General features: G+C 39.3%; 1 protein-coding gene across 11 annotated transcripts in view; it reads right to left on the minus strand.

Annotated features, from left to right (window-relative positions):
* Positions 1 to 12975, minus strand: part of myo9aa (myosin IXAa) — a 114048-nt gene that overhangs the window by 33210 nt on the left and 67863 nt on the right. For 10 of the 11 annotated variants that reach the window (XM_086026777.1, XM_086026783.1, XM_086026786.1 and 7 more), the window contains exons 6-11: positions 12797 to 12850; positions 8868 to 8965; positions 7344 to 7470; positions 6409 to 6498; positions 581 to 697; positions 226 to 360 (exon numbers count right to left, since the gene is read on the minus strand). In XM_086026777.1, the coding sequence (XP_085882903.1) occupies positions 226 to 360; positions 581 to 697; positions 6409 to 6498; positions 7344 to 7470; positions 8868 to 8965; positions 12797 to 12850 (621 nt within the window). The remainder of the gene's footprint in view (positions 1 to 225; positions 361 to 580; positions 698 to 6408; positions 6499 to 7343; positions 7471 to 8867; positions 8966 to 12796; positions 12851 to 12975) is intronic. The other variant, XM_086026782.1, reaches the window with a different exon arrangement.

A 12975-nucleotide genomic window follows, 5' to 3' on the forward strand; every position in this document is an offset into this window, starting at 1 on the left:
CATTGCATGTACAACGAATGAGGGTTAATGTAGCTCGGGTATAGGCACTGCTTGAGCTAGGAGCATGGATGTAAACAACATTGCACGTTCCACTGGATTACCATGTACACAAAAGCCTACTGTCCCGTGTGGCAAGGAGAAAGGTTTTCTCTTCAAAAGGTAACATGAGACAATGTTTGAGAAGTCATTTCATTAAAAGTGACCCACGTCTAATGGTGTGCTCACCTGTTCCAGTTTGAAGGTGTGCTGATTGAAGTAGTGCTGGAGACGCTCATTGGCAAAGTTGATGCAGAACTGCTCAAAGCTGTTGTTCTCGTAGTCCTCAAAACCAAAAATGTCTAACACTCCGATGGACAAGATCTATGAGACCATAAAAAGATTTTGGGGATTCATTTAAGAATTAAAATTGACCCAATCAGTAAAACCAGAATTATTTCCACCTATGCATCTGTTTTCTCCAGAGGAGCCCGACGCCTATCCTGACTCTAGTGGTCAGCAACCGATCACAACAGACTCATTTCAGGCCTAACTCTCTGCCTGCATCCATCAAGTGCTGTTAGGCGTGTCTCTAGTTACCTACCTTGGTGGGTTCATCCAGGTCCTTGATGTTGAGCAGAGCATGGTTGATCCTGAAGACAATCCAGTCAAACAGTGCACTGTACAGTGACTTTGCCATGGAGTCTCTCACAGTGCCTGCCTGCAAGTACATACAGTACACAGACATACAGTAAGATATAGTAATGTACAAGGTTTTGGCTTATCCGAGGCCACTTAAACATTCTTGAGGGTTTAAACAGCTTAAAGCTGCTCTATAATGCTGTTTTTATTTCCTACTATGTGTCGCTTCTGTTTAATTTTAGGTCAAAGGATAATTGTACCAATTGCCAAGGACATGAATAGGAGACAAACAGAATGAAAGTTACATTGAATGGTTTAATTAAAAACACACAAATACAAAGTGCGGACAAAAAGTCCATGCATGCCAAATGAAATAACAATATCCGAATATGATATGTATACTATGTCTAGCGCAATACTTATGTAACTTAAGTAAATACCTCAACATAAACTGTGTTTAAACAAACATGGGCGGATAAAGGTTTCATAAACAGAGGGGTTCTTTAATGAAAGGCCCCTGGTCAAATTATCAAGGGAAAACAATCTAATTCACATTTCCGATGGAAAGCTTTGACCTTTTCAGTAGTAAAGGTGAGTAAGTCTTTAAAAAGAAAACAAACTTTAGAATGGTGACTCAAAGCAATAGCTCCTTTTCCCCAAAATAATCAACCAAGTGAGATCATTTGAAAAAACTAAATCCAAATAACCAAATCATGAATCAAGATACACACCAATTTAAAGCTGTACAAACTGTCTTTCCCTCTGTCTGTCTCTCTCTCTCTCGCTCTCTCTCATCAGTCATAAGCTTTTCATTATTAAAGGGGAAGTCGGATTCAAAACATTCCATCATAGAACATCACAATTCTGACCAAATGACAAAACTCAAGAAATTCTTTGAGGTTTTAACGCGTATGAATTTATGTAACAGACAAACACATTGTTGCGCTATTGAGCAGTATTTATGAGACCACCCAGTGTGCAGCCAAACAATCACGAGCGATAAATAATTTAATTGTTGACAAGTTCTTTCTATATGTATTTATTTATTTGGCGCTTTGGTTTTCTCTCATCACTGCCTCGTCTCCCGCTTCTCTCGCTGGCTGCATGCCTGTCTGTGATGCACATGCGCAGTAGTGGTAATCATCCATCAATCAACCTGGGTCATCCGTAATGTAAACAGAAGCCGGGTCAAATGTGAAGGTGGCCATATCCGGCCCACGGGCCGTAGTTTGGGGACCTCCGTTCTACATTAAAACAAGGCATGGTGCCCAAGAAAATAGAAATATGTTTATTGAATGTACTTTCATTTTTATTGTATTTATTATTCTATTGTGCGTACCTTAAAGAATTCTATCTGTAGGATAATGATATATTATAAGAGCAACTGTTTGCTGGTGCGATATGCCGTGAATTACATATGGTCGGGATTTTTCGCGAACACGACAATTTGTCGACGCATCTCGAGCGGCATTCCCAAACAGTAATAAACCTGAATGAATCAAGAATCAAACTCAAAGAGTTTTTCTGCCTCATTTATTCAAAAAACTCAATCATAAATCTCCTCGTGCTCAAAGAATGATTTATTATTAAATTATTATGTTATATTATACCCGGTATATTAAATTGGTGTGTACGCATGGGTATAAAATGTGGCCCATTGAGAGCACACGAGAAGTGTCTTTCTGCCAGACCAGCTAATATTTTTGGAAAAGAATATGTCAGCTTTTAGCATAATTGTTATTCTTTATACAGAACAATTACAGCAGCAGGATAATTTTATGTGAATATATACAAGTTTAATATCCACAAAAGAGAATGTTGAATATTGTTCGGATAGATGAAGCGCTTTATCAAAAGATTTTGTTTACATTGATATTTTAATGCATAATAAGAACCACCTTATTCTTATAAGCTAAGCTTGTGTATGAATTATGAATTAGGATAGGTTTATTTACAGAAAAGCCATTGCTACTGTAACAAAATATAGTATCGAAATCACCTTTATCGTATCGAATTGTGTCGTTTAAAGAAGCGATACATCACTTTGGGGCCAATCATTAGGCCTTATATCGATACGTATCATCAGTAAAAAACAAAAAACAAAACAACAAAAATCCATATTGTTAGACTGCCTAATAATAACATTTGTTTTGGCAAATTCTTAATTAAATAAAATTGAAGCATAAATTCAAGGAATGGTAACTGACACTATTGAAAAATCAAATACAGATGTAAGGTGGTGTTAGGAATCTCTGAGATGGGTTTATTCAAACCAGGCAGGCACATCATGTTGCACTAGGCATCCACGGACAGTGCAGAACACATTTATTACACCCAACCATTTCCCAACCATTATTGAGCCAAGGCACCCATTTTACATGATAAAAATCTTATGGCACATTACCAAACAAAAATATTTCAATAATGATGGTCTTGTCTCAACTCACTCAAAAACTGACCAACACTGTTCGAAAGCGAGCCTGTTGAATTGAACACAAAACTAATATACTTGCACAAAGCCATGCCTATTCTGTTGTATGAGTAGCAACAGGTGGATACACAGGTTGATTGTTGGCCTACCTTCTGCCATATAATGGAAGAGCATTGAATTCCTCTGCCTTTCACTACATGCGATGGCGATCAAATATTTGCGGAGGCGATAAAAGAGGTGCCTGTGAGTTGGCAGCAGCTACATTAATTTTCTCCTTCATTTGTACTTTCCCAACTTTTTTTGGGTCATTTAATGCCAGAGGTGGGCATTTCGTCAGACTGATGGAATTGTCTGTCAGTACGTCACTGACGGCCGTACACACGTTTTTTTCTGACGATTGACGGGAAAAAAAAAAAAAAAGACGGACTAAGCACTGACAGAAAGGGGTTTTCGTCCATCAGTGTAATCGCCACTATGACAACGCAAATCTACAATGTTTGAGTCGAACATTTTATGCATGTGTCTTTATTTGCATATAAACCTTTATGGTTGTGGTTTTCTGTTAAATCTTGGGGAAATTATTGCTATTCAAGACTGTCCCGTGTGTTTGATCGCGGTGCATTGACTGTATACGGAAAAACGTTACGCTTCATGTACAGTAGGCGGCAGTATGCACCAAAGAGCTGTAATATGCCCATGAACAAGATGAAGACGAAGAAGAAGAGCAGGAAGAGGAGCTAGAGTATTTATAAACAGCGGTTGGCCTGTGCTACATAGATTGGATTTTATTTACCCTTGGCCACAACGCAGAGCTGGATTCTCGTTAAGGAAAGTCATTTAAATCTTTAAATTAAAACTTTTGGGCGTTTTAGGAGCTAAAATAGCTGCAGGCAGCCAGCAGTTCAATCGACTTGCAAATAAGTGTGTGTGAAACGGACCGACGGACTTCTGACGGTCTAACTGATGAACTACCTGACTGATGGACAGACTGACAATTACAGGCTGGTTCGGCTTGAAAAAGTCACGGACTGACGAATGACGGACAGGTACACAGGCCGCTGACTGATGAGAGACCAGTAAAATTTGGCAAAATGCCCGCCGTTTTGGCCGTAACATTCTTAGGTGGAGAGTATCGCCGCTTGTTGTATGCGCCTTTCCTGGCAGCCGCTCCGTTACGTTGTCCCTCATTGTGCTGAGCCAATGGTGGCTTTATAGCAGCCATTTGGCTGTCATATTTTATCGAGCAGAGATATGGTCGCTTGTGTAGAATGCTACAACCACGAAGAGCTTCGCCCCAGCAGAGCTGGCCGGCATCCCTTCGGCGAAGAATGCATCCCGAAGGAGCTAAATGAAAAGCGAGAGAAAGGACTAAATGTGACCAATCCTTCAACAAAATTCTCCAACAAACTGATTGGCTGTTAGAAATTTGCAATTGCTTGTTTCCATTCAAATTGAGCTTGTAGCAAACATTGATGATGTCATTGCACGCTATGATCGTGAGATTGCAACTTCAGTATCTAGGCCATACACATTTATAATCTCGACGCCCTCAATACTGGTTGTTGGGGACTTCAATATTGCTCCTCTCTCTTCTCTACAAACACTTTCGCACAACACATGCAATAAGAGGGAATAAAATGCTAAAACGCTGCACCTCCTGTGAACAAAAGTGCTTGTGTATTTTAATTAGAAAAGGATATCTTATTTTACTTCATTTAATAATTATTTCATTATTTTAAGTATTATCTTTTATGTTGAACGTACAGTAGTTTGCTACAGCTTCGGTTGCTTTTAAAAGTGCTCAAGAAATAAAATTGAGTTGAGGATATGTCCCTGGCATAGATAGAGACTTTTTTTTTTTTTCAAAAAAAATAAAATAAAAAAAAAGATTTTTCAGGCGGCACGCAATCACAGCAATCTGTGGTGCCACGGCACCCTGATTGGGAATGATTGTATTAGACCACCTTTCACCTGTTACCATATAGAACAGAAATGAGGAATTTCACTTTTTTATACTAGCATTTGAGTCAATTCACTTGGGCTTCACTGAGAAGCACAGCACTAAACCATTAAAACACCTTTTTCTCTTCAGGAATGCAAGTAAATAAAAATGTCCTTTCCTATTTTATTTGAACAACTGTAAATTTGAAATCTCAAGGAGAACGTCTCCTCTGCCCCTGTTGTCATGGTCAGGCAGCCCAATTCAACACTGTATTAGACAGAACTGCTCTCCCAAAACTTTGAGATTTTAACCAGACTGTGACAAGTGGATAGAAAACGTGCTGTAACAGAAACATGTCTGACATCTTTTATCAAGACACTTTGGAACTGCTATAAATTGTGGAAAGAAAATGCATAATCCATCTCTTTTTAAAGTTTCTAAATAAAAGTATTAAATTAAACATTATACAAATTATTTTGTTATCAATGCTGTACACTTAAAGGGGAAGTCAACGGAAACATAGTTTTTTCAAGAATGTATTCTATGCTAGTTGAAACAGGGCATTCTGATAAATATTGTGTTTGTGGAATAAGTGTTAATCCACTTGTTTTTAGCCATATCTGGGGGCGGCCATTTTGTCTTCTGTCGACTGAAAGTGACATCACAACTGCTCACAAAGACCAATCGTGGCTCAGATTCAGAAAACAGATCAGCCGTGATTGGTCGTTGTGAGCAGTGATCTTCAATCGACAGAGGACAAAATGGCCGCCCCCAGAGATGGCTAAAATCGAGTGGATTAACTCTTATTCCACAAACGCAATATTTATCAGAATGCCTTGTTTCAACTAGTGGGCCTGCTGGGAACATATTCTTGAAAAAAATATGTTTGGGCTGACTTCCGCTTTAGGCAGCTCAGGCATAAACCTTACACTGGGTGGTGATCTAATCCATTTGTTAAACCGTGTATGTCCTTTCACTGTTTCAGATGGCTCTCATCTGCAGACCATGACTTTTGTTTGTTTTCCAAGCAGGGTTCCGAATGCAAACTGTACAGAGGCTTGAAATGCCTTCCCGTCTCTAAACACACTAAAAGACTGCGTGTGTGTGTGTGGGCGCGCACACGTGTGTGTGTGTGTGTGTGTGTGTGTTTGTTTATGTGCGGCAGCCTGGTGGAGAAGGAGTAAGAGTGCAAGAGGAGATCCGGTATGGGTCCAAGCTGTCCTGTAAACACGGCCAGGTCAGGCTGGAGAGCCGAGGCCGTTATTGAGTTGGCAACGCGCCTCCAGACACACGTCACACTAAGACACTCATCTTGAGCATATTAACCACAATCAGCTTCAAGTCATCTGTACATTGTGTACATACACAATTGACTACAATACTGACTTATGGTTGAAACCAAATGAGAATTCCTCACCTCTGCCAGTTTGTAAGGGACAATCAGCTTTTCGCCCACAGTAATTGTCTTCCGTGTCGTCAGAGCTTCGATCAGCATCTCCTCTTTGACCTGACCATGACATGAGCAAATATAATCATTCAATCTGCTTGAAGCCACAATATGCAAGAATAAATCCATGATCATCACAGAGATTATGCTTGAATTCATTTATTAAATTAAATGCCAATGTTTATCTAGGCTTATTTTAAGTTCAGGATGACAATCTCTGACATCAGTGTCACTCTGAAGTCCTACAAACAGTACTGTTGGTATGGGAGTTTGTCCGGGGAGACTAATTTATATTATTCATCTAAAAAAAGATGGACAACCATGTTTAGCCTGAACAATACCTCCATTACCTAATGCTCCACAAACAATAGAGATCACATTAGTGGCATATTTCATGTCACTGAGCAAAAGTCAGTAGATAAACATAAGGCTCCGTCTGTATTCATTACCTACTGTACCCTCCCAGGAAGTTAAAGAAACTTTGGATGGGAAGTAACAGCAAAATACTGACTTAATGAGCAATGAGGGATCACCACGACAACGGGACTGCAATTGAGAAACACAGATGAGACAAACCACACATCTTAAAAAATATGACCAAAACATATTATGCATGGTGGTTCTCTGAAAGACTGCAAAAACTGTTTACAATGAGATTCCATCTTTTCAAAAGGAATGAAGAAAACCATCTTGCTCCAATTGTGTTCAGCATCATGTTTAAATCTTGGTGCTGTGATAAGCAATTCTTCTAATTGTTTACTTTTGGCCTTTTTGTCTTTTGGTAAAAACCCATGTTGCACATGTTAATTCCACTTTGTCAGTATCCATGCTGATGACAATAAGAGAGTAAATGCGGAAACACTTGTGAGTGTTTCGCTTTTCAGCACAGCATGATCTAGTAGTACCTGCAGGAGTTCCGAAACCACAGGCAACACCTCTGGGTTGCAGATGTCAATCGAGTCATCCCTGTAGGTTTTTCTCTTGTAGCGAATGTTGCCCAGGTGGAGGATGGCAGATAGCAAAGAGAAGATCCTAAAAGGAACATTTATGGGGTTTAAATCAAACTGAGTATGTACTGTACCATGTCAATCACATTGATTATGGGATCGGTTGGATCACTTTGGAAAGTCTATTCTAGCACATCCCAAAAGATACAGAGTAAAGCACGGGCCATGCTCGTGGTCCGTTCACTTCCCGTAAACTTATTTCCGCAGTGTAATTCAAAACTCAGAAGACCCTGATGCCTACACAGTACGTACAGTAGGCTTTGCCCAACCTGGGCGTGGTGTTTCCAAGCCTGAACACACACTAAGACATCAAAAGGAGTGTGCTGTGAAAGTGACGATACGGCCAATACGCCCGCTGGAGAAGCGATAAGGATCGATACTGTTTGAGCCGATACCACCAAGGAACGATTCCATAACGTTCAATATTGATATGGTTGATACTTCAGACTATTGAGGCAGCGTATTTGCAGTATCGTACCACATGGTTAATCGGTGCTACTCTCGATTAGCAAGAACCACACAAGAAGCAGAGCGGCTTTCCTTGCAGCAACGTTTTTACAACAGTTAGACAGCTCCAAGATCTTTTAGTCTGTCTATTTATTTATTTATCTATATATATATATATATATATATATATATATATATATACATACACACACTATCTCTCTCACTCTCTCTTAATTTATACACACATTTAATATTTGTAATATGTGCTGGAAAAAAATAAAACACTTGAAAAAAGCAATACCCATGTGTAATTATAACAAACTGCCTTATCACCTTTCATCTCACACACCCCCTGGAGGGCATTCTCAGTCTACACTCTACACAGACTAATCCCCCGAGTTCCCTCGAGAGTTGTGGAAATGCTCTTATTGACTGTGGCCATGACATTTTTCATTAATTGTTGCGGAATTAACATGGTTTTATTGTACCATGTTTTCAGCAATTTTATAGCACAGTCAATATTGTTTTCATTTTTTCCATGGAAGATTATCCACGGTAATGACCAATCATGGCTCACCTGTTTTATGAAGCTGAGCCATAATTGCTCGTTATTTGAGCCCAGAGCAACTGTGATGTCATTTGACTTCCACTTTAAGCCAGTATTAGTACAACGTACTTTTAGCAATCTTGTTTTTTTGCAGCTTGATGCAAGTAGTAATTTGACCCCAGCGATATATACTGTATTTTTGTGACATCATTGTTAAAGACATGAGAAGCTACTTTCTGCACCAGTTAGGAAGGTCAAAGTGGTGACTTTTTGGGATTGGTAGCGTACAGTTCAGTGACATAGTATCATCAATCTTTTATGTTATTTAATGTATCTTTTGTTTTGGAAAATGTGCTTTTGCTCCAACAACCAAGTATGTTACAACTAGTGTGCTTGTGTACGTATGTGCGTGCGCGTCCATCACTCACTGTTTTCGTGTAGAAGAAAGAAAGCCCACCATCTCCATCCCCAGCTGAAGCCTCTCAAAGTCGTGCTTCAAATCCTCTCCTTCAACTGTGAAGCAGTCCTGCAAAATGTGGAAACCGCGAGTCATCACTCTCACTGACACTACAGCTAATGGCAACTTGCTACGAAGTGGAGAAGCGCTTACTGATATTATTGAAATAAACAGTGCATAAATGTTTTTGTGTTTACAGTCTCTTGCTAAGATGTTTAAAAAAGGGATTTTCGTTTTGGCTGGAGAGCGGAGGAGAAAAATGGTGGCCTGAAGCATAATCAGGAAGCAAATAAAAGAGCAACACTGGGATCTGATGTGTGGAGCAGCAAGTGGTGATACTGCGCCTGAAGTGGAAAATGTTGCCAGTTTCCAATTGGAGCGTGCTCCCAAGACGGCTGCAACAGCTGAAGGGAACATTCACCGGCCACAACATCAGGAAGAACATCTCATATGAAATACAAAAATAACTTGAATGCCACTAAGTAAACGGGAAGGGTAACCTGCATCCAAATGTGTACCCAAATGAAATCAATTTTAACAAAATTACGTAACTAACTACCTAAATTCACTACTCTATTCTACAAATGGTAGATCGTTTTTTCAGAGCGGGATTAAATAATAATTACTGTGTTGTTCACATGAAACAAGATGGCAACCATATTAAAAACATAGATCAGTAAGATGCAGTGAAATACAGTATATGCAACACTGCAAACTGCAAGTATAATACAAATACAATAAAAAACCTCTAACAATGTATTTGTGACTGAAGGCAGAATTGTAATGCAGCTCTTATGTTGAATCCCATTTGATGGTTATGTTGTTGCTTGTGAGTATACACAATCTGTTGCGGACAAATAAAATGCGCAGACAACACGAGTATACGAACGACTTGCACTGTAAACCACCTCTTTGCTTTATGAGCCTTCCCACTATGTTTGCTATAATTATCACATTCCGAGGCATCGGAAACACAAACACTCAAAATGTGAGACGCACACTACAGCTATTAAGCCTTCTTCCTGCATCACTGAACAACAAAAAAAGTCTGACCATTCTAGTCAATGGCAATGACTTGTGCACCCTTAACAGTGGAGACATACAGCACAAACTACGAGGCCATAATCTGCTGCTCAAAAACTTAATTCCATTGTTTTGGAATAATTTCATAATCCAATCTACTCTTTTCTGTATCTTTTATCATCATTGGTGTCGTGAGTGAGCTGTGACCTACCTCATCAGACTTCGGGCTCCAGGCAAGGTGCGCCCTCGATTGGTTGTCAGCTAATCGCAGGGCCCATAACCATTCATAGCCACATTCACCGTGAAAACGTGCAAACTCCACAAAAAAGCCGGAGGCTAAGATTCAAAGGCAGACCCTCAGAATTGTGAGTCATACGTGCTAACCCCTACATCACTCTGTAAACACAAGTTTCCTGATTTGCAATATTCCTGTTTTATTGTCCTTTCTTTTTTCTAACTAAAAAAAAAAAATCAAATCACACTCCCATCCATACAGTCCAGTATGTAGTACCTTTGAATGACAAAACTACTTCATGCAGATAGGTTGAGTTTGTGAGCACATATTTTCAACCTGAGAAAATAGTATGTTGTAATAACCAAAATGTTAAAAAAAATAATAATAATAATAAAAAATTTAAAAAAGACTACTGACATTAGTTATTTTTGGGACGTCTGACTGGCAGCTGTGATTTTTAATCAAATTTAGTGAGCAGAGGTGTGTCTTATAACTCAAATAACTCATCCCCACATGTAAACATTCCATAGTTTACCTGTTCACTGGTAAGTGAACACCTTACACAAACATAAGCGTGTGCTATGCTACTTTTCTACACTTGTCTCTGCAATCAATAAATCAGAAACCATAAAGTATATGACCCAGATCTTAAGTCAATGCAGCATTTTTAAGTTGTGCTGGAAGTGGAGACTCACATCTTGGACTGCAAACAAAACTGCAGCAACTATCTTATTCTAACATGTTAATGGAAACAACATCTCGAGGATAGTTCCCAGTGCCTTGAGAAATCCACACCACGATGAATGAAAATAGTTGTGATAGCAAGTGAGTGTACAGATAGCGGTGTACTTATTAAAGGGTTATGGTACATTTGATGAGAATTTATTAACTTTGTCTTTGTTAGTGAAAAAGGAAATTACATCATCCATCTAAAATACATTTTGGATGATGACAACAATGACTGTTACAATTGACTTATAATTTGTTATTATGCTCTTGAATAAAAAATTAAAAGAACATGAATTTTATTATGAAAGATGAAGGTCTTCACTGTTTTTTACTGTGACTTACATTTTAAACACTCTGAACACGCTAACTAATGGGAAGGGAGTGCCTCACTCTTGAAGGCGAATCATAAGTCTGTAAAGGTCATGCCTAGTTCTAACATTTTTGCAATGTTTTTCTCTCACGGTTGCCCTGCAAATTTAATCTTTGCAGATTTGCAATTAATGAAATAAAAAAGTTTTTAAAAAAATCCTTCTGGGATTACAACAGGAAGCATTTTGTGTCACAAAGGAAATATTTCAAATACCAACTACGAGTCTCCCCCTGAACGTGGGCCAGACGATGAACCAGCAGGTGTGCAAAGCGATCCTGCGGCATTTGCTTCGCTCAGTGCATGTGAGGCGGCGAGAGGTGAAGAAGGACAACTCGTGGCTGCTTCACTCACTGAAATATATCTTTTGTGACACCGGTCCCGAACCCTTTCTGGGTTCAAACAGGTCTGACTTCCGAAAAACTCAGGGTTGCAAACAAATAGTTTCCTGCAGGTCTGGTTCAATGTATTTATGCAACAGAGGCCAGCCTCACACCGCAGGTCTTAATGCTCAATTTGGATTTTTGGGAAAAAAAAAAAAAAAAAAAATTGTGAGTAAGCGTTCATATTACATTATAAAGGCGACCTTGGTCTATCTCATGTCGTGAACACAAAGTGACCCGCATGCACAGAAGAGACTCACGACTTAGTGTTTACGGAAGTAAACGTGGTCCAGGCATTTCTTACAGTTGAGTGATTCGGTCGGAGGTAGAAATACAGTATTTGGGGGAAATTATGAGACGAGGCTTTTCTATCTCATTTCATGGAGATGTTACTAAAGTTGACGTCACATCATGATCGTGCATATAAAATGAATTGTTCTGAACTGTGGCTGAATTACTACTATCACTATAAATGCCCACTTTATGCTTCATGTTTTAAGTGGGATTTAATTAAAGTCAAATATAAAGTCAATACTGTTACTCAAAACAATTTTGCAGATTCAATCTCCCCGCTGCCGACACTGTACCTCCGCCCGCGCAAAGTGCATTTTGGGCTGAGGATGACGTCAATGTCGGATATATGCGACCTGGTGGTTCAGACTGCAATCGCAGTGCAAAAAATCAGATACGTATCCAATCTAGGACCACATATTAAAGTGGCCCAGGTCGCATTTGAAAAAATCAAGTAGGCTGTTCAGACTGTCAAAAAAAAAAAAAAAAAAAAAAGATACAGGTCGCATATGGGCAAAAAAAATCCGATCTGGGTCACATTTTCCTGCGGTGTGAACCTAGCCTTACTGAGGACCATATTTCTGGAGTGTGGAAGAATTTACTACCAGCATACGAAAACAATACATTGTCCCAAAAGAAGATTGCAGACAAGGGAACCACAGTGGTCAGGATATGACTAGACATACCAACATCATTCCAAAAGGCAACAACGGGGAAAATAAACAAAGAGAAAAAAACCATAACCCGAAGCAAACCAGCAAATATCCATAAGGCGGGGAAAAAAAATTGTGAAGCAGGAAGGCAATGTGCAGTGGCTTCTATGGCGTCTAGAACATGTACAGTATGTGTACAACTGGCACTCAGATACTGACCGCTTCACTCTCACAGTAACTGTCCCAGTGCAGTCGGTGGGTTCTCTTTGTCATCTGGAAATGTTAAGATAGAGTTTACAGGAGCATGAGGTTAGAATTAGACAGCAGCATTCCATGATGACATAATCCATTATAGACTTGAACATGTACTATACACAGGTTACTAACAATAATGAACA

The sequence above is a fragment of the Filicampus tigris genome, chromosome 3 (assembly GCF_054856515.1).
Source record: "Filicampus tigris isolate MCC_2025a chromosome 3, RoL_Ftig_1.0, whole genome shotgun sequence".
NCBI lineage: Eukaryota > Metazoa > Chordata > Actinopteri > Syngnathiformes > Syngnathidae > Filicampus > Filicampus tigris.